General features: G+C 28.2%; 3 protein-coding genes across 3 annotated transcripts in view; 1 reads left to right on the top strand and 2 right to left on the bottom strand.

The window, feature by feature from the left end:
• The window catches only part of LOC126746587 (uncharacterized), a 41,320-nt gene extending 33,644 nt beyond the window's left edge, over window positions 1-7,676 (top strand). Inside the window, exons 22-26 of the mRNA XM_050454895.1 lie at window positions 2,412-2,612; window positions 2,866-3,135; window positions 3,184-3,390; window positions 3,449-3,629; window positions 7,458-7,676. Coding sequence (XP_050310852.1) covers window positions 2,412-2,612; window positions 2,866-3,135; window positions 3,184-3,390; window positions 3,449-3,629; window positions 7,458-7,615 — 1,017 coding nt within the window. The 3' untranslated portion in view covers window positions 7,616-7,676. The remainder of the gene's footprint in view (window positions 1-2,411; window positions 2,613-2,865; window positions 3,136-3,183; window positions 3,391-3,448; window positions 3,630-7,457) is intronic.
• LOC126746195 (uridine 5'-monophosphate synthase-like) lies at window positions 7,618-9,624 on the bottom strand. Its single transcript, XM_050454350.1, has 3 exons — window positions 9,322-9,624; window positions 7,946-8,231; window positions 7,618-7,890 (listed from the first exon to the last, which is right to left on the bottom strand). The coding sequence occupies exons 1-3, from the start codon at window positions 9,469-9,471 to the stop codon at window positions 7,691-7,693; spliced, it is 636 nt and encodes a 211-aa protein (XP_050310307.1). The 5' UTR covers window positions 9,472-9,624; the 3' UTR covers window positions 7,618-7,690.
• A 7,460-nt stretch (window positions 9,625-17,084) lies between these two features.
• LOC126746196 (uridine 5'-monophosphate synthase-like) lies at window positions 17,085-22,853 on the bottom strand. The gene is made up of 3 exons (XM_050454351.1): window positions 22,608-22,853; window positions 18,073-18,352; window positions 17,085-18,016 (listed from the first exon to the last, which is right to left on the bottom strand). Exons 1-3 carry the CDS (start codon window positions 22,755-22,757, stop codon window positions 17,814-17,816), a joined length of 633 nt encoding a protein of 210 aa, XP_050310308.1. The 5' UTR covers window positions 22,758-22,853; the 3' UTR covers window positions 17,085-17,813.
• Window positions 22,854-24,867: the final 2,014 nt, after the last annotated feature.

Raw genomic sequence — 24,867 nt, 5'->3', positions numbered from 1 at the left:
AGCTACAGGGTGGTAAAGTTTTAACAAAAAAATTATTTTTTTTCGATAACTTTAATACCCCTGTAGATATTTGTCCAAAGATTGGTATGCAGAATCTGTGTATCCACAGCCATTTACCAACATACTTTTAGCATTTTTTTGTTCTCCAGTGGCGTGTGTGCGGGTTTTCCGCTGACTACTTTTATAAAGAAAAATGGTACGCCACTGGTTTTTCTTGTATTAAAAAATATTTTTAACTTCGCCGTTTTATTTTCAACATCTTTAATTATCTGGACTTTGTCCGTTAGGTGCACGGTTGCCGCACAAAAAATTAAAAACCATGGACATGTTGCTCAGATTTGATTAGACTTTCTTTATTCTAGTAATTATTCGCTTCTTTTAGTTTATTGCAATTTTAATAATAAATAAATAAATTTTTAATAATTAATTTAGTACAAAAGCCAGCTCAATTTAATAAAATTGTAATTGAGGATTTAGAACTTTTGCTTCTACAATCTTTAATTTAAAATACAAGTTTTTAAGTGATAAAAAAATATTTCATTTTTTATTATTTATTTAAGTAATATAATTATTTTTACAAAAGTTGTTTAAAGTGTGCTCCTCCAACACTAATACAAGCATCTAATCGACGTCGCATTGATTGGTGGACACGTTCAAAAATTCCTGGTGTCTGCCGAATTATGTCACAAGACGTTATAATGCGATTACGCAATTCCTCCACTTTATCAATTGGATTTCTATAAACCAGTAATTTAAGGTGGCCCCACAAAAAAAATCCAGCGGATTTAAGACCGAGGGGGCCAAGGGTGAATACTTCCCCGACTTATCCAACGACTTGGATACGTAATATCCAAATACTGCCGAGCCACTAAACTAAAATGGGCTGGAGCAACGTCATGTAAAAAAACATTTGCTGTCTCAGCTGAATGGGGACATCTTCTAGCATCGCTGGTAATTCATTTTCAAGAAATTCTTAATACACTTGTCCAGTCAACCATGCTGATAAAAAAAAAGAACCGATGAGAAAGTTTTCAATAATGCCGACCCATACATTAAGTGAAAACTGGTGCTGATGAAGGTTTTCTGCCAAGGCATGTGGGTTTTCATAATGCCATATGTGGTTATTGTGGAAATTCATAATTGCGTCCCTGGAGAAATTAGCCTCATCGGTAAAAAGTATTTTTCTTATAAACGGTGCATCTTGCCTTATGCGTTCTTGCATCCAACGACACAAAGCCGTTCTTTTCGGAAAAGTGCCTGCATCCGCTGAATATGATACGGGTATAAAAGATTTCTTTTAAGAATATTTCAAACTGTAAAGTTACTAATGTGTACCGTCTGAGCAATTTTCCTAGTGCTTGTGGTGGGATCTTCCTCGAATTCATTGAGCACCTGTTCTTCAATTTGAGGAGTAACTGTTCGGGGATGTCCGTTTTTAGCGGTGAGTTTTTTAAAGCTGCCGGTTTCACTTAGACGTTGGTGTAAACGCGTTAACATGGAGTGATGAGGAATAACACGATTCGGGTAACGTTCAGCATAAATACGCATGGCTTCTCGTGCGTTTCCGTTAGCCAGTCCATAAAATATATCGCACATTTCATTATTTGTGTAATTGTTAGCAATTTTTTTAACAAATTAATCTTGTCAACTGGCCGACAGTTACGTTAAAAAAAATTATGTTCACAGGCTACTTCACGATTTTGGAAGCGTGAAATATTAACACGTTATATGTCACTTTTTTTAACATGTTAAATAAAGTAACATATTATGAACTACAATATACATCATACACACTCATATGTCACTACACTCATATGTCACTTTTTTAATATGTTAAATAAAGTGACATGTTATGAACTACAATGAAATTTTAAATAAAATTTAAAAAAAAAACTTACTTTTTATGACGATTATAGAAAAAATTAATTTTAGCGATCAGTCAAAGTAGAAAAATGTTTTTTAATTTTTTGTGCGAAAACCGTGTATTTAACGGACAAAGTCCAAGGGATCAGAAATGTTGCAAATGAAACGGGGAATTTATAAATATTTTTTAATACAAGAAAAACCAGTGGCGTACCATTTTTCTTTATAAAAGTATTCAGCGAAAAACCCGTACACATGCCACTGGAGAACATAAAAATGGTAAAATTATGTTGGTAAATGGCTCTAGATACATAGACCCTGCATACCAATCTTTGGACAAATATCTACAGGGGTATTTAAGTTATCAAAAAAAAATCATTTTTTTGGTAAAACTTTACCATCCTGTAGCTCAAAATCTAAAAGGTTTAGGACCTATGTTTATAGGAACTTTTTTGCGAATTTTTGTCCAAAGAACACGTTCCTGAATTGTGTCGCAATATATAAAAAACACCCTGTAGTAATTTAATAACTGCTCTTATTCTTTGCAGAAAACTCAATACCGTTACTTTACTATAACAAGGATACATCACGTGGTTGGCGATGGTACAGCAATAAACGCACTCTTTACAAAACTATTTGATAAAACAATGAACAAAACTTATATTGAGGAAATTTTTGAAAAAAAAGTATCCAGTGGTGCAATGCCAGAAGAAGATATGGAATGGAGATCATATCTAATAAAGAAATTGGTAAGTAACGTAAAACTATAAGTCTTTGGATGCAAAAATACATGTAATAACTTGCATTAATAGGTGTAAGTTACAAGTCAAAAAAAAGCGATAACGTTTCTCCTATAATTCAATCCAAATTAAACTTAGCCAAATGTAGCCAAAACCTGAGGCATCAGAAAATCAATGTTTTAACTTAATGTTGCAGGTTAATACATATATAATACATTTTAAATTATTTTTTTAATATTAATTTCATATAGTTTCGTTTTAGAAAGAAATTTTATCGGGTATAAACATGAGTTTTACCCTAATATTCCTAATGTTTCAAAAACGTCTTGAAATGATTGACTTAAGAAAAAAGGACCAAAATGCCTTACATGGTCCAGAACTTTCCGGAGAAAAGGTTATCGTATGGCAATGGGAAAACAGTGAAAAGTATATTCCTATGGTAAAAAGAATTAAAAAAAGATTCAGTGGTGTCAGTTTTCCCAATGTTTGCATCGCAGCACTGGCTGGAAGCCTTGGAAGTTATTTCAAAAAGGTATTAATTTGATTGAAACATTTTGCAAAAATAATTATGTTATTATAGAATGGTTTGGAAGTCCCGGATTACATATCTAGTTTTTTCACAATTGTATTAAACTTAAAAAAATATGATTTAAGTAAGCCGCTGGACCTTATAAATCAAAGCATAGCAGTTTTGCTTGAAATACCTTTGAAAAATTCTGAAAATGGCATAGAAACCTTAAATAAAGTTAAGGAAAATTTGAATAATATTAGTTATTTTGAGGCACTGGTAAGTATTAAATTTAAGAAAAAATCATATTATATTTATACGTTTTTCTTCATTTTAGACTAATAACATGTTTATTAAATATATTTTTACGCTATTTCCGATACCGATAAGAGCTCAGATGCATGGTTCAGACTACACAGCCATAATAAGTGTGGTGCCTGGGGTGAAGAGGGTCGAAATATCAGATGGCTGTTATTGTGAGAATATTATTGCATGTCCACCTAATTTAAAAAAAATTGGTAAGTTTATCAAAAATGGTCTGATTAACTTCTAATAGTTACATATACGGTCGCTAAATATACTTATGGTAAAGATAATTAAGAAGCGTTTTTTTAAGAAATTAAAAATCTTAGAAAGCACTTAAGACTCAATTAGGACTTTAATTTGTTTGTTTAAATTACGGCTTTTTTAGTGGTGGCCTGCCTCTGGCTACTAGTACAATTTAGCAAAAAAACCTTTATTAGAAATACAAAATAGTAAAAGAACTTTGTAATATTTTATAAATAATAATAAAAATTTTCCTTGCTTGGCTAGAGGCATCGCATCATTATAAAAGTCTTCGTATTTTACTAAATGTACATTTAAGGATTATAAAAAATACGCATTAAGGAATTATTAAGGATGCAAGGCCTCTGGACTCTGTACAATTTGAATATAAAACTGATCGAGAAATTATAAAATAAGCAACAACATTGTGATCTATTTAAAGTGTGTATTAAAAACGTGTTGTGCGTGGCCAGAGTTTTAGCACTACTACAACACAAGTCCTTTAAATTTTACAATTTTTGCATTTAAATTAGGTTTCTTTAGAATTGTTTATGTGATTCTCAGTCTCTGGCCAGGCATACATATAAAATTGTTTCTACTATATAAAAGAAATAGCTAAAATTATTTTTTGGTCTAATATTTTTTTTGGAGATCGTCCTAAATTAAATAATAATAACTTAACCTTCAAGTCACAGATCTCTAATATATTAAAATATAACGTCAAAGGATAACAGGTATTTCGCCTGTACTAGGCAACATCAGAACTACTGTAAGGTAGAAATAGAAACAATCAGTTTTACGAACACTTGTTTATTAAATCTACACTAAAATTAAAAACTCAAACACTGTGTATTTACTAATAAAACAAAATAGTAAAATACAACACTATACATGATATAAAGGGTGTCCCAATAGGAACGCACGTTTTGAATTGCGTAGCATTCTTTTTTTATCGCAGTATGTCAAAATTAAAAACTGAAAAGAATAATGTAAGCAGTTTGCGATTAGTAGCCATGGAACGATATACGGTCGAACAACGAATTATTATTGTTAAAACACACTACAAATATGGAGAATGTTTTGCGAAAACAGTTCGTAAATTGCGGGGCATTTTTGGTCGACACGATGCACCAAATCACACGACCGTCCAAAGACTCATTGATAAATTTGAACAAAATGGTTCTGTCGTGGATGTAAAAACGTAAGTCACCGTACTAGCCGTTCTGTTGAAAATATTGCCGCAGTGCGTGAAAGTGTTGGCGAGAATCCGGGAACATCTATCCGTCATCGTGCACAGCAGTTGCACATTTCGAAGAGCACTACCCTCCGAATTCTAATAAAAGATCTTCATTTACATGCCTATAAGATTCAATTGACCCAAGAATTAAAGTCAGTGGACCATGCGACGCGCCGTACATTTTCTTCTTGGGTATTGCAAAAACAACAAATGGATGTCGATTTTTCGAAAAAAATGTTGTTTACCGATGAGGCACACTTTCACCTTAATGGCTTTGTTAATAAACAAAATTGCCGAATTTGGGGCGAAGAAAATCCTAGAGTCATTCATGAGAAGAAAATGCATCCATTAAGAGTCAGTGTTTGGTGCGGACTTTGGACAGGTGAAGTAATTGGACCGTACTTCTTCGAGGACGAGGCTGAAAATGCAGTTACCGTGAACAGCGAACGCTATCGTAATATGCTCACTGAGTTTTTATGGCCTCAATTGGATGGTATGGATACGGGCGGTATGTGGTACCAACAGAATGGTGCGACATGTCACACTACACGTGAAGCAATTCAATTGTTGCAAAGAAAGTTTCCCGGTTGTGTCATTTCACGGAATGGAGACCAGAACTGGCCCGCAAGATCATGCAATTTAACGCCTTGTGACTTTTTTCTTTGGGACTTTTTAAAATCCCTCGTATACTCTAATAACCCAACAACAATTCCACAGTTGAAAAACGAAATTAGACGTATTATTAGCGAAAATGGGCCGCAATTATGTGAAAATGTAATTGAAAATTTCTCAAAACGAATAAGATTCTGTCACGAAAGTCGAGGCGGCCATTTTCCAGATATTATTTTTCACGTTTAATTGCAGTGTATTAGCTTTACATTAAAATATTAATAACACTCAGCTTAAAATAAATTATGACTTTTATTTATCAATTAAAACGTGCTCTCTTATTGGGACACCCTTTATATGAAGTCGAGAGTAGAATCTTATATGAAACAAAGTTTTTTTTAAATTCAACTGTCAATTTCACGGACTTTTTTCTCGCCATATATTGCTTTTATTAAATAAACTTCATTTAGTAATAAAAAAATTTTAGTATTATGCCTGTATACAAGGTGTTAATAAAATGGTGTAAAAAAAATTCGGCCGTGATACTCTTTAATAGTAAAAAAAGTCCCTGTAAGGATAGGGTGAAAATGCATATTAAGCGAGTTTTAAAGAGGAATTTGACAAACAGTTCTATTTTTGAAATTTTAGGCTTAAAAAACGAGTTGGAATTTTAAAAAAAATCCTGTGTCATAAATTTGGACCCTAAGTCAAATATTGATACTTAAAAATTATTTGGAAAATCAGAAAGGGCGGGTTTTATAAATGTAGCGGTTGTTTCATGAATAACTTTTTTAAGGTTAATTTTTCGCAACGTGGATTAATTTTTTGAAAAACATGTAATTTACTTTTATGAAAAAGATAGTTGTATTATATAATTATAAAAATCTAAATTTCATGATTTTTCAAAATATATTATAGCTTTATAAAATTAAATAAAGAAAATGTTACCTAAGTGGACAAATGAGCATCCAATATACGTCAGCCACCCACAGAATAAAGAAAAAATTATTTGGAACAAAGAAAGCTAAATCCTATTATATATAATTAAAACCTTCTTTGTTAATATACTTATTTCCCTTTCAAGCTTTTACAATTTTTATCTTATAAATTTTAGAGATTTTATTGTGTCATATTTTGCTAAAACAGAGAATAAATTTTATTAAATTCGTATTTTTTGTATTTTGTGTCCTATTAACTCCCTTCTAACATTTTTTACGAAAGCTATTTTTTAACTATAATTATTTGTATGCTCTTTAACTAAAGTATTTCCATTGTCTTTTGATGAACTATAATTTTCTAGCAAAAAAATTTTTTCAATTTTAAAATTATCATTTTAAAACTAGCATTAAACTACGAATTTCAATAAAGATAAAAAAATGCACATAGTATGATACTTGCGTTTTGAGTAACCTTAAACAATATCTTATGTCAAAAAAACCCTTTAAGAAAATAGAGATTTTGTTTTTACTTTGTTTTATATTTTTTAATTTTTGCTATAGTTTTTGTCTGTTTTAACATTATTTTATTACCTACATCTTGGTATCTAAGTATCTTTACTCGTATATTTCAGAGCTCGTGTAAATTTAATGTTTGTAATAGTTGTGATTGTTTTATGTCCATTTATAATATTTACTTTATATCATACTATAAATAAATATAAAGTACGTCAATCAATATTTTACTTTAAATCTTTGGTATTTAGAAAAGAGCCTAGCCATTGAAGCCTATTTGTTATATTTTTAATTTTTTCTGCTTTATTTCTTTTCTATTATAAATTTGTAAATAAGATTATATGTATAATTGTGGTATGTTAGACAATACAAAAATCTCTTACAAAATGATTACATTAAAAAAGACATATATTAAGGTTTTTCTTAAAATTGTATAAATTTTTTTTTATACTGTCATACTTAATTTAAGTAAAATTGTATTTAAATTTTTCTCTTTTTATTAGGTGTTTCAATCTGTGTGACGACCTACGACAACCGACTAACTGTCTGCTTACAAGTAGACAAAGCGTTATTATCCTCTCAAGAAAAAGCCCAAGAAATCGTCGATGACTTCTTTAAAAACTTAGAAACCTTAGATGCAGAGACTACCCATATAAAATAACATTAATAAATAAAATATTTATTAATACTGTAAACTTATAAGATAAAAAATAAAAACATAAGTGGTTGCTTTTAATTATCGCGCCACTTGATTCGCAGCCAAATATTTTCGAACCATATCAAAAGTTTCTTGTGTAATGTATTCCTCGTCAAAGAGGTGCTCCATTATCTCTGTCAAGGTAAGAAGGGCGTGTACTCTGATACCCTTAGCGGCTACCTTTGCTATTGCTCCCTGCTCTCGGTCACAAACTACTACCACATCTGTACATTCGAACCCTTAAATATAAAAAAATTAAAAAACCACACATATGGTTCATGATACTAATCTTACCAGTTTCCCTAAGTTCCTCTACAGTTTCAATGATGCTATCGCCAAACATTATAACGTCATCAACTAAAATGCATGTGTCTCCTTTATTCCATACTCCTTCAACGAGTTGTTTTGTTCCATATTCCTTTACCTCTTTTCTCTTCATTACCATGGGTAAGTCTGTGTGTTGGGATACCAGTGCTGTTATTGGTACCGCACTGTATGGTATCCCACATATTACGGTTTTCCTTGGCCCTTGCTTGATTATCTGATTGATTTTGATGCCTATAACAATTGAAAGGTCTCTCTAAAAAGTAAAAATTTATATAAAAATTGAAAATTCTTATTTAAATCGTTCTGCAATCGTATATTCTATAACAGGTGTAAAATTTTACCCTTCTGTTATGCTCCAGATACCTTAATTCATGTTTTAAAGTATAAAAGTGCAAACGAGATATATTATTTGTTGAAAAAGTTTATATTCAGATCAAGTGACCTTAATTTATGTTTAGAAGTTTGACTTTTTGATGGCGACATAGGTACTTATTGAGAAACGGCTCAATCAGGCTATTGAGAGCATATATATAAAGTACATTTTAGGGACCTTTGTTAATTTCTTTGCGTTTGTCTTAGTATTAATTAATATTTTTTTCTGTTGTAAAATTATTTTTTATTATGAATTTTATGATTTTCTTCAGGTATTCGTCTTGCTTCTATAGTCAGGTGATGCAATATGCTTGAACCATCAACAAGAGTCGACCTTGTTATGCAACATAATTAATACCACCGATTGTTTTTCTTTAGGAATGCAATGGAAGCACGATTCACAATTTGTCTGTAAAATTTAATTATTTTTTTTTATGTTCAATTTGTCTATGTATTTTTTTTAAGATGTCACAAGAAGATCCCAAGATTTCAGAGAAACAAAATAACAGTAGATTTATATTTCTGAAAGTTTACTGTGGTTGTATATTAATGAACAAATGAGTAATTTATGAGTTCTGCTATCTCGAACTGCAATAATTTTAACACCCTACAATAAAAAAATACTTAAAATAATAAAAGAAACTATAAAAAAATTAAAAGATCAAAAGTTTCATAAGATAAAAAGCTCCTTTTAATATTTAAATAAAATAAATTAATATTAGTCATCGGTATTAAAATTTTAACCTTTAGAAGGTCGATCGTCTTTAGTTAAATCAATTCTTTATAAATTGCAGATAACTCACATTATCTGAGAGAAAAAACACTATTTTTTTGGCCACAATAGCATCACAATAACATAACCTGCTACACCTTTGTCAAACATAGAACTTAGTAGAGTTAATTTTTTGCCAAAAACACGGTTATGCAAACGTACGTTATCTAAATACTATAAAACATTTTAAGTAACTTACCATTAAATCAGGGTAACTAACTATAACCCTAAAATCAAAATAAACCGGTGTCGTTGCCCCCGTGCCCACGACGAAATCACCAAATTTTATCGCATTAGCCTTAAATAACCTCGTCGAAATATCTCTTACGTCTACGGGTGATTCAGGCATAATTTTACTTTAAACGATACTCAGGATAATAGAAAAATCGATTGTGTGATGTTTAAATTTGGAACTAGGCTACACTACCGTATTCGAATAGTTTATCTCGTATACTATTAAGGTTATGTCAGAACTGCGTATCTGTCTAGAGATTAATAATATTGTAGGAACCACGTACCAAGCATGGGTCCTCGAATTTTAAATAGTCATAGGCGGAGATATAGAAAGTTTTTTTTTAATTTAAATTAATTTTTTTTATTTTAATTTGTATGAAAGAAAGAAAATTCGCAATATTAGGTAGAACAAAATCTTGTGTACAAGCATCCTGAAAACTGAACAATTACGAATCCATAGAGGAACCAATATTTCTAAACTATAAAATTTTAAAAAAATAACAAAACAGGCCTCAAAAAATAAGTAAAACTGCTGCCAAAAACATAAGTTAGAGAAAGTAAATTAAACATTAACAGAACAAAAAATAATATATGAAAATTATGTTGGAGCATAGGTTAAAAAATTCATCAAGGCTATAATAATTAGTAAACGTAATTTTAATCTGCTTTTGAACTTTTTAATATCTTATATTTATCTAATACGTAGAGAGACACGATTGTAATTTATTTCATAAAGTATATGATCGAGTTTCTGCTAAGGGAAGATTAAGGGATTGGTGCGAAAAAAATCATCTACCTGACGAATCATATGAACAGTGTTAGAGGAATGTTTAGAAAATTTATGAGTAAGAGTATAGCCGTAGCGAAGTATATTGGGATCACTGCTCTATACGATCTATAAATTCAACTTTATTAATGACCTTAAATTTGGTAACTACGACCTTTATGTGGATGACACTCAATTATATTATTCAGTTGTTCCAAATGAACTAGATGTTGCTAATGATAAAGAGAATTGCATTAACTTCCGCCCAACACCAACTAACAATGAACCCTTTAAAGTCGAAATTCATCTTATTTGGTAATCATGTCTCAATAAAAGCCGTCCAAGAACGCTTGAATCTCCAAATTGATAATGTTGTTACGCTTTGCCTTATTTACTCTAGTCGTCATCTTCTGCAAAAAGACATAAAAATTTTATTACGCGATTCTCTAGTGCTAAGCCATTTTAACCATTGTGATGTTGTTTACGGGTCATTTCTTGATAATTTTGAAGTATGTAATGTATTCAAAAAGTTCAAAATTCTTGTCAAGAGTCTTGTCTAATTTATGAAATCCGTAGACATTAACATATTTTACCTTTTTTACGCAGAGAAAACTGGCTTAATATGGACAATCGTAGAAAGTTTCACACAAATGCCTTTTCTTTATTAAAGAAGCTTGAATTTAGCGTAGATATGCGTGGTCGTCATCTGCATTATAATCATACAGTTTCTATTCCTAGGCATGGTTAAGAAATCTTTAAAGATTTTTTTCACATATTACTGCCAAAGCTATAAATTTATTACCGCAAACGTTACTTAGTTCTTCCTTAGTTGCTTTTCAAAGAAACTTTAAAAAACTTGTAATCCGTGAACTAATAGGTGTTGCCTAAGCTTTAACAAAGCATGCCATACCGAATATGAAACTCAATAAATTAAAAGTTCACTGAATGTGGAAACACTCCGGCTCATGTTTTGTTATTCTTGCATTTGTAGAAGGGCATACCCAGTACCCTCAAAAAATTAATGTATGGGCAGGCATTTTAGGAAATAAAGTGATTGGGCCAATATTTATTAACGGAAATTTAAATAGAGACATTTATTTGGATGGAAAATATGTTGTTGGAAAATACCATCAATCCGCTTATCACTGAATCCATTGAAAACCAAATCGATGATGATGGAAACCCTATAGTTGATGAGGCTGAAATATATTTCCAGCAAGACGGCGCTCCTCCTCACTATGTTCTTCCCGTTCGGCAATGGCTAGACATAATAATATAATATACATTTAAATTACAGATTATATCATTTTCAAAGTTAGTGTTTTCAGCTGGAAAAACTAATACTGTATCATCTGCAAACATGACCTAATTGACTTTTAAACAAGTATACTTAAGACTATGTACGAAAGTATAAAAGACACAACAACGGTTCAAGAATCGAGCTATATGTTACTATATACCCCATTTACTGTTGTGTAATGTTTTTAGTCATCTGAATATATCCTTAACAAAATTTTGCATGGTCCACTGAATCCCATTTTTATGAATTTTTCAAATAATAATTGTATATCGACGGTGTCAAAAGCTTTTTTTTATGTCTACAAAAACTGCCACTACATATCTTAGTGGATTTGTCTCATTTGTAATATATTTCAGATAATCTGATAGGTACTGCACCTGCTATATTTTTAAAATCCATACTGTACTCAGATTTGTATATAGCAATGATTTGCGCTATTTTTAGCTCCTCTAGAAAGATACCTGTTTCTTAAATATTATTTGTTCGAGTTTTTGTTTTTTAAATTTCACAATTTTTTTATATCGATATTTGCTTTAGTTCTGAAACCATCTTCTTAATTTCATTTTTGTCTGTCGGCTTCAAAAATATGTTACTTCTTTTTATTTAAATTTTACATTTATTAGTTTTTCATAATTTATTAACAGTTTTTTTCATATATTACCAATATGTTTATTTACTTTTTAAACTATACATTTTCTATACAGAAAGTTGACATTTATTTATTTATTTGTAATTTTTTTTGTCTGTTGTTATATATAGTCATGGCCTTCCATTAAATTATTAATTTGATCACTTAAATTTATAAACTTATTATTTATTTGCGTATTTTTGAAAATAAGTCCATACTGTTATACATTTTTGAAAAAGTAGAAAAAAGGCCAATTTTGTGAACTATAAATATACAGGATGTTCCGTTTAAGAAAACATAAGTTTGGTTTATAACTTAAAAATTATTAATCAAAAAATATATATATTTACACCACTAGATTCTACGGAAAAAAATCTAAAAAAATGAGTTTTTACTGTTGCAAAAACTTTAAAAATTACGGAGATTATGAGAGGGGTCCCAAAATGCAAAAAAATTAAAAATCTTAAAGACTAAAATGGCTATGAAGATTTTGTCAGGGTTACGAAAACTGTCGTTCTCTATCTGAAAAAGTAACGGAGATATCCCGCAGAAAGTACCTAAAATGGGACACCATGTACTCGTTAGAAAGTTTTTTCCTTCTGATATATAATTAATATCTCCTTTTTATTGTATTTAAAAAATCGGCTGTAACCCACTCATTTCTAGTTCTAATTTTTAAAGTATCTTACTAAGAGCATGGTATTTTTTTAATAATTTCTGCCAATTTGCTAAAAGATATTAGATTTGGCTTTTTCTCAATTTTTTGTTCTACCAATTTTATACACTTTTTTTTACTCTTTATTATTTTATTTATATCTCTAAGAAATACTTGAACGTTACTATTTGGGGGTCTGTAAATGCCGTATTATACACTTGGGATTTGTTAAGATTACTGATAGTTTATGGCATTCGCCTAAATTTATAAATTTGTATCATTTATGGTAAAATTCAAATTGCTCTTTATATGACCTGCTGAAAAATTTCTAATATTAAAGAACTGTCTTTATTATTGAAATTTTATTTAACTAAATTTCGAAGATAATCTTTTAAATATGTCGTGGCATCAAATCTTATAAGGAAAAAACTTAATTACACTAAAATTTTTCAAGCAAATTAATGATAGAATATTTTATTAAACAAACTTGCATTAAAGAGGTTAGAGCAACAAAACCAAAAGCTCCTTGGTTAAATAATTAAATTAATGGGCTGACCACATATTCTATAAAAGATTCTAGAGCTGCAAAAAATAAATATGTTATAAATACTAGAAAACTCCTTAAATTTTATAAAATTCAGAAAAAAAAACACATTACACCAAGTAACCTCCCAAGCCCCAGCGAATAATTTTAGTCATTTTACATTCTTTTTGTAACCCATATCAAACATCCCAAATAATCAAATTTTATACCATAACTCCTCTCTATTCAACTCAGAAATAAACTAAGATACACTAACTGAAATACATTCTACTCTAAATGCAAAAAGATGCGGCACTGTAATAGATCACATAATTTTACACAGTGTTAATACGACTATAGAGAAGAAACAAATTACAATCTGGAAAACTGCTCTGGGAATTCCACTACGAAAGAATCATATATTTTCTGACTTGAGGAATATAAGTACTGTTCCCATACTGTTAAATATTTTCGACCGAACTTTTTATGATCAAATATCGTTCCTACTTATCAAATCGTGTCCAGGCTGTCAAATTTAATGGTGGTATCTCTAAGGAATTTAATATAAATGTGGATGTTCCGCAAGGATCAGTACTTGGTCTTTTACTTTTTCTCATTTATGTGAACGATCTGCCACAACTGCAGGTAACTGGCAAATTTACATTGCTTGCCGATGATACCACCATCCTCTGGCACGACTCTGATGTTTCTCAAATGGAGGCCAATATACGTGCAGATTTTTAAAAAATAAAAGACTAGTGTGATGCAAATTTGTTGACATTTAATGTTTCTAAAACAAATATTCTTAATTTTAAATGTAATACAAATGATATATGTTTAAATAATGAAGCCGTCACCATGCCACCGTTCAGTAAGTTTTTGGGTCTTTCCATAGACAAGTTCCTTAAATTTGAAGACCATGTTGTGAATGTATGTAGAAAAGTCTCATCAGGCTGCTACGCCCTAAGGGTTATTGCCACCAGTCTTAATTTCTCCATCGACAGATCTGCATACTTCGCGATTATCGAGTCGCATCTTCGATATGGAATTTGCTTTTGGGGTTCATGTTCAAATTCACTTTTTAGTTCAGTGTTGGTACTCCAGACAAGGGCCATTAGATATCTACGTGTAGCCAAGCCTCGTGACTCATGTCGCCCGCTTTTTGTAAGTCATAATATTTTAACCCTGTGTTGTATCTTTATTTTGGAAACAGTTTGCTTAGTTTTTAGAAAATATAAACAGGAACTCCACTTAGGAAGCCACTATAATACGCGACAAAATTATTTGTTGAGGCTACCCATTCCTTATTTTAAACTTGTCCGTAGCTCTATCATATATGGAGGTAGAAAGCTGTTTAATAAACTTCCACTAGAAATAAGACAACTTAAGACTGAAAAAAGCCTACGTACAAGGACGAAAATATTTCTTGCTAGTAAAGCGTACTATAGTTTAAGTGAATTTTTTAATGATTAGCATTTAAGTATTTTTCAAAGTTTTATATAATTTTATTTTATTTTAAATTAGTTTCTTGTTTTTATTTCTTTAATATACAGTCTATTGGCTTTGTCTACAACTTCTATGTTTATAGTGACAATAAAGCATTTTTGAGTTTGAGTTTGAGTTTGAAATATTCACATATTCTACTGTTTTAAAAATTCTGCCTGATATCTTCAGAATCTACGATGAAAGCTACATAAATATTTTGGTACTTATTCGTTAGCCAATCACTACTAAGCTAATTGATATTGCTACATTAATTAAGTTATTTATCATGTATTATGAAAATAAGTGAATACAAAAAACTAACACATGAAATCCCTATAGCAAAAACCTATTGAATTTTATATTCATTGTTTTTTATCGTTTCTAATGAACAACATTGAAGATATTGTATCAAAAGAAGTGACTAATTAGGACAAAAACACAAACCCTTGCTGTTTATATAAAACAATAGACGCGATTCTTTTTGTTCATATAACAGATAAAAAAAGGATATTTTAAGCACCCTGCATAATATATGGTACAACACGTTAATTTCCTGACCTGGTTTCTCTACTGTTACACGTTATGAGGCTGTAGTGTAGTAGAACCTAAAAAGCGATTTTTTTGTCATTTCTTATTAGTTTTTAAAGTTATGCACTGTAATATAAAAAATATTTTTTCTAGAAATATCTTATTTACTTATTATGCATAACTTAAATGAACACTATTATATTTTTTTTATATTACAGTTTTGACACGTATTATTAAAAATTGTAGGATGATATTGAACTTGCGTCTAATATAAAATATAAGAGATTGGGTCTCGAAGTTTCGAATTATTACTCAATCATCCACAGAACACTAAATAATAGTTTTCTTCTAACGAACTTTTAAATTATAGTTTTACCTTTAAACATTATTAAAAGTATTATTTAAGACAGTTAAAAACTTTTACCCAGAATAATATTTGTAGATAGATAAGGGATATTTTAGGTATAACATTTATTTAAATTTAGTTCTTCTTCAAAGATTCCTTGTACTAGAATTACTGTTGTAATATTAAATAAAATAGGTTTTAAAAAATAATTCGAGCATATCACTTTTTTTCCCATTCTTCTTTGATATTTACTTTAAAATAATTAAGTAATTTCTCTTTAATAATTTATATATTATTACAATACTATAGAATATATTTAATTAAACTCGTAGTTCTATTATTTTGTGTCCTACTAACGCCTTTCTAGATTTTTTACAGCAGCTATTTTTCACAGTAATTAATTGTATACTCTTAAATTTAATTATTTTTACTGTCCTTTTATGAACTAATAATTTAGCCCAAAACAGATTATTGAAAAAAACTTTCACAACTGATTTTAAATCATTAAATATTTATCATTAAAGTGCCTCTTAAATGAGAAATTCCATATATAAAAAATTCTTATTGAAAAGGAAAGACACTTTTTCCTTATTGACATTATGTAATTAACCTAAAACCTCAGGCATTTCAACTAAAAACATAAGAATATTTACTAGATATATAATAACAATTACTTTTATAACTATAAATTTTTCCATAGGACTTATCATGCATAACTTAAGTGGACAAATTTATTCAATTAATGTATTGTAATTAAACTTATTTAAAAAATTATTTTACATCCTTTAATATTTTTTTTTACAAGTATTTTCATATAATGTAGGGGAAGTGCTTCATAATATGCATGCAAGTGTTTTATTATATTATAGCATTTAACTGAAAGGAAATAGTATAAATTTTACTTAATAAAGTAGTCGATCTTAAAAGTCATTTAAGAAAAACACAATTTAAATTAAAGTTTATCTTTCTTTTCACCTAAAGAGAATAAACAATAATATTAAAATTAGGTATTTATTATAAGAATGATATATAAGTGCCTTGGCATAATTAACATCTAAAAATCTCTCCAATATAGTTTAAATATTTTACATTTAGTTTTCTCTTTAACTTCAGTATTCGGTATTCAGTATTTCTGGAAAAATTAAGTTAGTTTTTAATTTAAGGAAAATTGCCTTTTATTATTCCAAATTCTTTAAGAATATCTAGGAAAGCAACAATGGCACCTTCTGACTAAATATTTAAATATTTGTATCACAAAGTGGTATGCCTTTATATGTATTAAAAACAGAAAAATTAATTAAAAATGTGTATAAGTAGTACAAGATAGATTAGATCAGAGAAACGTGGCTCAGCATAATATTTATTAATAATAACATTTAATTTTTTATTTTCAAAGCTTTTTTTTTAATCCTGGCGAATTTAAAGCAAAAAATATACTTATGTTAAGATAAATAAATATTGGCTTAAATATAAGATGTGAAAAAATTAAAAACTACATTTAATTAAAGACAAAATATATTTGCATAAACAAATGAATATATAAAATAAAAACATAACAAAGAATAATTTTCTTTAAAAAAAGAATTTAAGAAATTTATTGGGTATTAAAAATGATTGAAATATATAATTCTTTATTATTTTGATCTACATTAATCTAAGAGGAATATTTTATTAGAAACAACACACAACACATATTTTATCTATGTGTTGGAAATAAATTTTTTTATCGGAGATTGGTAAAAATATTTATATCTAGAATACATGGCGCACACTTTTTAAATATCAATAATTATTATTAGTTATAGTTAATTTTTTATAAAATTAATTATTTTAATTATTTCAATCATTTGTTATACCCTTTTAGAAATTATATGTAATACATTATTATAAAATACAAAAACATCTCTTATCAAAGGATTTTATTTAAAATATTGTAGGCTTTTTTCTTATTCCTAACTTTAGTAAAATCTGTATTTTAATTTTTCTCTTTTTATTAGGTGTTTCAATTTGTGTGACGACTTACGACAACCGTTTAACCGTCTGCCTACAAGTAGATAAAGCGTTATTATCCTCACAAGAAAAAGCCCAAGAACTCGCCGATGACTTCTTTAAAAACTTAGAAACCTTAGATGCAGAGACTATCCATATGAATTAAGATTATTGAATAAAACATTTATTAATACTGTAAAATTATAAGATAAACAATAAAAACATAAGAGGTTGCTTTTAATTTCGTGGGAGTTGATTGGCAGCCAAATAATGTTGAACCCTATCGAAAGTTTCTTGTGTAACGCATCCCTCGTAAAAGAGGTGCTCCATTATTTCTGTCAAGGTAAGAAGAGCGTGGACTCTGACACCCTTGGCGGCTATCCTTGCTATTGCTCCATGCTGTCGGTCACAAATAACTATTACATTTTTACATCTGAACCCTTAAATATGCAAAAATTAATGATTCATAAAGAGTTTATGATAATTTTAAACTTACCGGTTGCCCTAATTTGATCCACGGTTTCAATGATACTATCGCCAAACATTAGAACGTCATCAATCAAAATGCAACGATCTCCTTTATTCCATACTCCCTCAACGAGTTTTGTTCCAGGTTTTGCCTCTTTTCTCTTTATTATCATGGGTAAGTCTGTGTCTTGAGATACCAATGCTGTTATTGGTACCGCGCTGTAGGGTATTCCACATATCACATATTTTCTCGGTCTTTGTTTAAGTATCTGGTTGACTCTAATGCTTATAACGATTGCAAGGTCTCTCTAAAAAGTACAAGTTGATTTTAATTATGGTTTTATAGGAAATAAATAATTTTTTTTTATTAAAATTGCCTTAAAATATTATATTCTGTAATGAGTCTGAAAGAAATTTAAACTTCTAGTAGGTTCCAGATACCTTAATTTAGATGTTAAAGCGTGACTATTGTCGGCCTAGTATAAAAGTTAAAACGCGACATTATTTCTTTGAACGGTTTGTATTTAGATCAAGTGATCTTAATTTATGTTTTAAAACATGACTTTAAATGGCGATATAGGTACTTATTCTGAAATATAAATTAATATTTTCACATTTATTATTGTATAAAGGAAAACACAACTTAAAGAAGTCTTTGGAGCATAGAATCAAAATATGGTGATAGAAAAGGAGTAAGTGAAATTTTTGGATATGGTGCCATATCGCTAAAGGGAACAAATTGTAAAACATCGTTTTGATATTAAAAAAAATGGTTGGCGTATTTTCATTGGCATCTTATCAACACTATTAAATTAAACGAGTGTGAATAAACAACATAAAGAATCATAAATTTTTACTACTTAACATTTTAAGGAAATGACTTAAACAGTTTTATTGCATAAATCGGTCACTAAAAAATAATGTACATAAGAAAATGCAATAACAGCCGATAGCATGGAGATAAAATTTTTGTATGTGTCATATCCTGCGATTGACTTGCGTGTGAACGTGAAATTATGAAAAAAATCTTTAATGATTAAAGCAATGTTTTTGTTTGAATTAAAACTTCTAGTAGGTCCATTAATTTAGGGGGTATTATTAATCAATTATCAATTAAATAGGTCTAAAGAAAATATTGATGGCATAACATAAATCTTTACTGTATACAGGGTGTTAAATATTGAAGTTTTTTAAAGTTTATGTCTAAATTTCTTTTTTTAATCAATAACCTCCATAAAAATACAACTAAAAATTATCCACCTATAATAAAGCAAAAAAAAATCTACAATGTTAATATACATTCGTGGAATATCTGATCATATATCATAAACTATATTTAGAGAATATTTTAGTTAAGCATTTCGAATTTAAAATTGAAACTTGCTTTATTTTTCATTACGTTTTTTACTTAAGATATCTGAATTTAGACTATATTTTTAAATTTATTATCTTATCTAATGCTTTCTTTCTGCACTATAAAGACAAATTTTATATATTATTTTTTTCAATTTGTTAATAAAAGGAATCTTAATTCAATCATTTTACTTTTTTTTATTTAAAAATTGTTGAAAAATATTATAAGGCTTAATTAAAAACTGACCTTTTTATTAAGGTTTTTAAAGTTGATTTTTTATTCAAAAATTAAGAAAATATGTAAGTAAGTTATTAAAGGAATGTCGATTTTAACGACAGTTCTTTCTAGTAAATACTTAATTTATAAATAATAATACTGTGTTATAATACCTCACTTGTCGCTTTTTTTAAACTACTATTTAAAATCTATATAAGCAATTATATTCAATAAAATATAAAATACGCAATTTTATCAAAAAAACCCAATTACTACTCAAAAAGAGGTTCAGACACCACCAGCAGGTAATTTTATAATAAAATACCTCAATAGTTTCTTTCTGTTACCTTTTTTTATATCATAAATATGCGGATACAATTATTACCTTTTTCCTAAGATAAAAAATTTCATTTCGAAAATGAAAAATTTAATTGAACGATATATAAAAAAATCCCAATAATTTGAAACTAAAATTATAACTATTAGCCAAAAATTCTATGATAAAATACATTTTTATATAAAAATTAATCCAATATTGCAAAAACCAATATCTGGAAATAAGTTATTATTAATACAAAATACAGTTATTATTAGTTTTCTTTTTCTCTCTCAAGGATCTCCTACTAATAAATAATACATCCTTTAATCAAAAAATATTTTGAATTTTTTATTAAAGAAGAAAAAGTACGTTAAAAACATTACTCAAAAATACCTTAAGCTATTCCATAATTCTTTTTCCGACAATTAACATAATTTTGAAAATTAGATGGTAAATTCATACATAAATTGTTATTAAAATTTTCGAACCAGCTCGTATTTATAGAAAATTTTTTTTATATGAGCTATGTACAAAAATTAAGCAGTAATTAAAAATAGTTTAATTGTTTTTTTTAAATCTGGACCTTAGTAGGAACAAAATTTAAAAGGTATAATATTTACTAGGTACATTAAAATTGGTCTATTAGTATTTGGAAAAATTTCACATACTTCTATAGTAAGTGTTTGTCATTTAAAAAGCAATATAGCATCTTTAATAAAATTTTAAGTTTCTAAAAGGTTATGTCTAAACTTCTCTTGCTTTTTAATTAGTTTCTTTTAAAAATTTTCCCTTCGACAAAAAATAAATTTCCTATATATTTTTTTTTAAGTTTTCGGATTTATTTTTTTTTATTGTAAAAATTATTAAACTAAAATTAATTGTTTATTAATAAAGATGTTTTTCTGATCTTTAAATTTCGATTTTTATGATTATGTTTGAAAAAACTGAATTTTGGCTATGAGTTTTTAAACTTCGTTGCTGATACCAGATTCTTTTGCATTACAAAATTCTATTTTATAAAATTTTAATAATAAAAGAAATAAAAATTCAATATATTAAAATACACTTTAATTAGGATTATTTTTAAATTAAAAATATTGAAAAATAAACAAAAATAATAGATGCATGTGTAATACTAAAAGGTTCTAAAGTGAAATAAATCCCTTAGTAATAAAGAACCATAGGCTAATTTTTTTTTTGAAACTTTTGTTTGAAATCTATATAATAAATTATATTCAATAAAATATAAAACACTTGAATTTTCAGCACCAACAATAAAATATTTTGCTACACGATATTTTATAACAAAATATCTTGCTAGAATATAAATGAGCGGATATAAATATCGATTTTATTTTAAAATTTTTAAAAATATAAAGCAATCTAAAAAATTGGCAATTGAAATAATAATTATTACCTAAAATTTCTATGACAAAATGCACATTTTTCTTAAGAAATACCCAACACATAAATAATATATGCTGGTTATACCATAGAATATCCCAATTCTTTTTTTTCCTTCTAGGATACTACTATTTAAAAATTTGTACCCTTTAAGTAACCAAGATTCACAAATATACAAGAATTTAAAAAAAATATTAAAACTTACCAAAAATTTCAATTCATAATACAAAAAAATATCCAGAGCTAGTACAATGAAATAACTTAATGGTTTCAATCTCGAATCTTTTCCTTATGATTAGTGCATAAAGCAAATTTTTAAAATACCTTGTAATTAAAATTATATCAATTAAAATTCTGAGTTTATTTCGCAATGATCAACAAATTTTTTTATTTGACCTATGCATTTTAGTCAAAATAATAACCAATTTAAATAATTTGTTGTTGTGGTTTCTTAGCTTGAGTTTGAGCCTAGAAGAAATACTCCTAGGCTATTAATAATTACATTGACACCTTCTGGAAAAAAAATACTTTAACTGACTAAAAGACATAAGATATTTTTTTCCAGGTAGTCGATTGCCTGAAAATGTTAAACAATGAGTTCAACTGCCTAAAATAAATAATAAATTACATCTAGGAAGTTGAATAATGAATTTTCAACTCCCTGGAAAAATTAAAAAATTTCTTCCAGAGAGTTAAACAGTTCACTAGAAAACTGGGATTAAATTATATTTCCTATGAGAAATGAGAAATGATCGACCAGTTAAAAAATTAACTTTTAACCTTCTGCAAATCATAGGAATGACCTCAAGTGTCGAAAATGAAGAAATAAGCAACTACGTCCAGGGAGTTGACAAATGAACTTTACATTTCCTAAAAAAACTACCATTGCATGAACAGAACAAGAAACTACTGCCACGTAATTTTAAGTGCCATTCCGTACATGCTATTACTACCATACAAACCCCTGGTGTTAAAAATTCAATACCTTTAAATGAAACGAAATTAACATTTTTAGAAGGAGGTTCGTTATACAGGGTTCGATACTATGACAGAACAAACGTGCGCAAAGAAAGTAAATGGTAAATGTTTAAATAATGATTCAGCAATTTATGGAAATTTTCAAAATCGGTACCACTAATTTAAAACAAAAAAGCTTTTTTAAAACATCTTGGAATATACCAGAAATCTATGTTTCTTAGAGAATATTTTTCCTATCGCGGTTATAAATATCCACACTATCTAAAATTGTAAAACATTTTAAGTGGCTTACCATCAAATCAGGGTAACTAACTATAACCTTAAAATCAAAATAAACCGGTGTTGTTGCCCCTGTTTCCAGAACGAAATCGTCGAATTTTATCGCATTAGCCTTAAATAGCCTCATCGAAATATCTTCTACGTATGCTGATGAATCACACATGATTTTATTTTCAAAAAAACTTAGGAGTTATTATAAAAAAAAACGATTGTTTGAGATTTAAATCTGGAATTGGCTGCACTACCGTATTCGTATAATTTTTCTTGTGTACTAATAAGGTTATATCAGAACTGCATATCTGTCTAGAGATTAATAATATTGTGGGAACCACGTACCAAGCATGGGTGCTCGATTTATAAATAGTCATAGGCGGAGATATAAAATTGATTTGTTTATTAAATTTCATTTAAAAAGCAATGGAAATTAAGTTTAAAAAAATTATAATGTCTTATAAATCTGTTATCTGTTATAAAATATTTTTTCTTTAATCTTTTCATAGCAATCAATTCTTAGATTTGATAAATTTTAGTTAACTCTATTTAATAACAAAATGCAACATTTTTATACTTTTTTGCAAGCAAGCAAAATATTTTGTCTCCATACACTAAAAATACAGTTAATATATAAATAATATTAATGAATTAATTAATTCATAGAACGAACAACACTGCTTAATTTGCTGTTTTCATGATCTAAATGATTATGGTACACGTTTCTTTGAATATTTTACCTTTTTAAATCTGGTGATCTTAATTCACGTTTTAAAGCATCACTGTTAGATGGCGTCACAAAGTACATATTTGATAACATATTTGAACATAATGATTTTTATCTTTTCAAATTATAAACTCATTCCAAAAAAAGTGCAAGAATTTCACCATATTCATTTTATATAGTTAATTCTATATTAAGGATGAAATAACAAAAATTTATATGTGTTAATAGGTTTGCTAATAGAGTGGTTAAGCTAGGGCTGAAATTTCTCATTAATTGTCTTATTATTTCTGCATTTTAGTGACTAACTAACTTTTCAAGTGTTAAATACTTTTTATTTTTAAACAAGAAAGCAACTATTCAATTTAAATATGACTAAACAATAATTTTTTTAACTTACATTTTTATAGGTATAAATACATATAATATTATTTTAAATGATAAGCAGGTTAACATAAGTAATTTGTATAGAATTAGAGCTTCCCCTTATTATGAATTTATGAATTTTTAATAATACCCATACAAATATTTTCCCCATTTATTGAAATTATTTCAATTTATTGAAGATTGGTACCTTCGACAGAGGGAAAAAAAACATCGTTATATTATATAATAGAAAGAACATCTAGTAATTTTATAGGTACTTAATATAAATGATTTTCTTTTGCTTTCAAGCTTATTACTATCGTTTATGTCTTTAATGGAAAATTGTAAGTCAATCTATAATTTAATTTCTCTGTGGTAAATTAATTTAAGTCCCATACATGTATTGAAGCAAGGTAAATAGAACAAAAATTCAAACATTTTAAAAACAGTAAATTATACTAAATTGAAATTTGCAATAATAACCATTTAGTCTTTTATATCTTATAAAACAAGAACATAAGAGTTACATGCATGTAAGTTTATAGACGAATTTGTATTTGTTTCTTAATGCTGTTGCAATTTCCTTTAAAAAATAACAGAGATATTATTTTAAAAATAATTGTAAATATTACTGTTTTATCTGTCTCCTACACGTATTCAAATTTTTGCAAAAACTTAATTAAAATTAAGAAAAAAGCTCAAAAAAAATTAAATTTCCCAATTGCGTTTACAATGATAACGACTATTGTTGACTGTAGTGTCCTAAGAATGAGACTCCATAAAAAGCCGATATTTGAATAAAAAGTCCTTATTTCTTTCTTCCCACCTTCCAATAATTTCCTAACACCTTCCCTAACACCACAGTCAATTTAAAGGAATTTAAAAACCTAACAACTATTTCAACTACTAGCTTGTGGTCACTAAAACGGATTCTGACGCACACTAAATTAAATTATGTATATTTAGAGACACTAAAGACATTTCATAGCTTATACCTGCTATACTGAATAGCTGCTCCGGTTTCGTATTTCTCAAGTCAATAAATGGGCATATTTTATATTTTACAAGTTTGATTTAACTTTTATGTGATAAATCAATTAACGCGATATAAGCTGTAGTCCTTTGCTGAAGATAAAATGTAAATAAATACGGTCCACTAGTACTCTCCATAGGCATAAATAAACAATTATAC

The sequence above is a fragment of the Anthonomus grandis genome, chromosome 17 (genome assembly GCF_022605725.1).
Source record: "Anthonomus grandis grandis chromosome 17, icAntGran1.3, whole genome shotgun sequence".
Taxonomy (NCBI): Eukaryota; Metazoa; Arthropoda; class Insecta; order Coleoptera; family Curculionidae; genus Anthonomus; species Anthonomus grandis.
This window is presented reverse-complemented; position numbering and strand designations above follow the sequence as displayed.

What these genes read in the sequence shown, in the direction of transcription:
- LOC126746196 (XM_050454351.1), bottom strand. Translation starts at nt 22,757, where the DNA reads ATGTGTGATTCATCAGCATACGTAGAAGATATTTCGATGAGGCTATTT. An exon ending in TTAGTTACCCTGATTTGATG is followed by an intron (nt 18,353 to 22,607) that starts GTAAGCCACTTA and finishes TGTACTTTTTAG; the next exon opens with AGAGACCTTGCAATCGTTAT. An exon ending in GGATCAAATTAGGGCAACCG is followed by an intron (nt 18,017 to 18,072) that starts GTAAGTTTAAAA and finishes TGCATATTTAAG; the next exon opens with GGTTCAGATGTAAAAATGTA.
- LOC126746195 (XM_050454350.1), bottom strand. Translation starts at nt 9,471, where the DNA reads ATGCCTGAATCACCCGTAGACGTAAGAGATATTTCGACGAGGTTATTT. An exon ending in TTAGTTACCCTGATTTAATG is followed by an intron (nt 8,232 to 9,321) that starts GTAAGTTACTTA and finishes TTTACTTTTTAG; the next exon opens with AGAGACCTTTCAATTGTTAT. An exon ending in AGAGGAACTTAGGGAAACTG is followed by an intron (nt 7,891 to 7,945) that starts GTAAGATTAGTA and finishes TTTATATTTAAG; the next exon opens with GGTTCGAATGTACAGATGTG.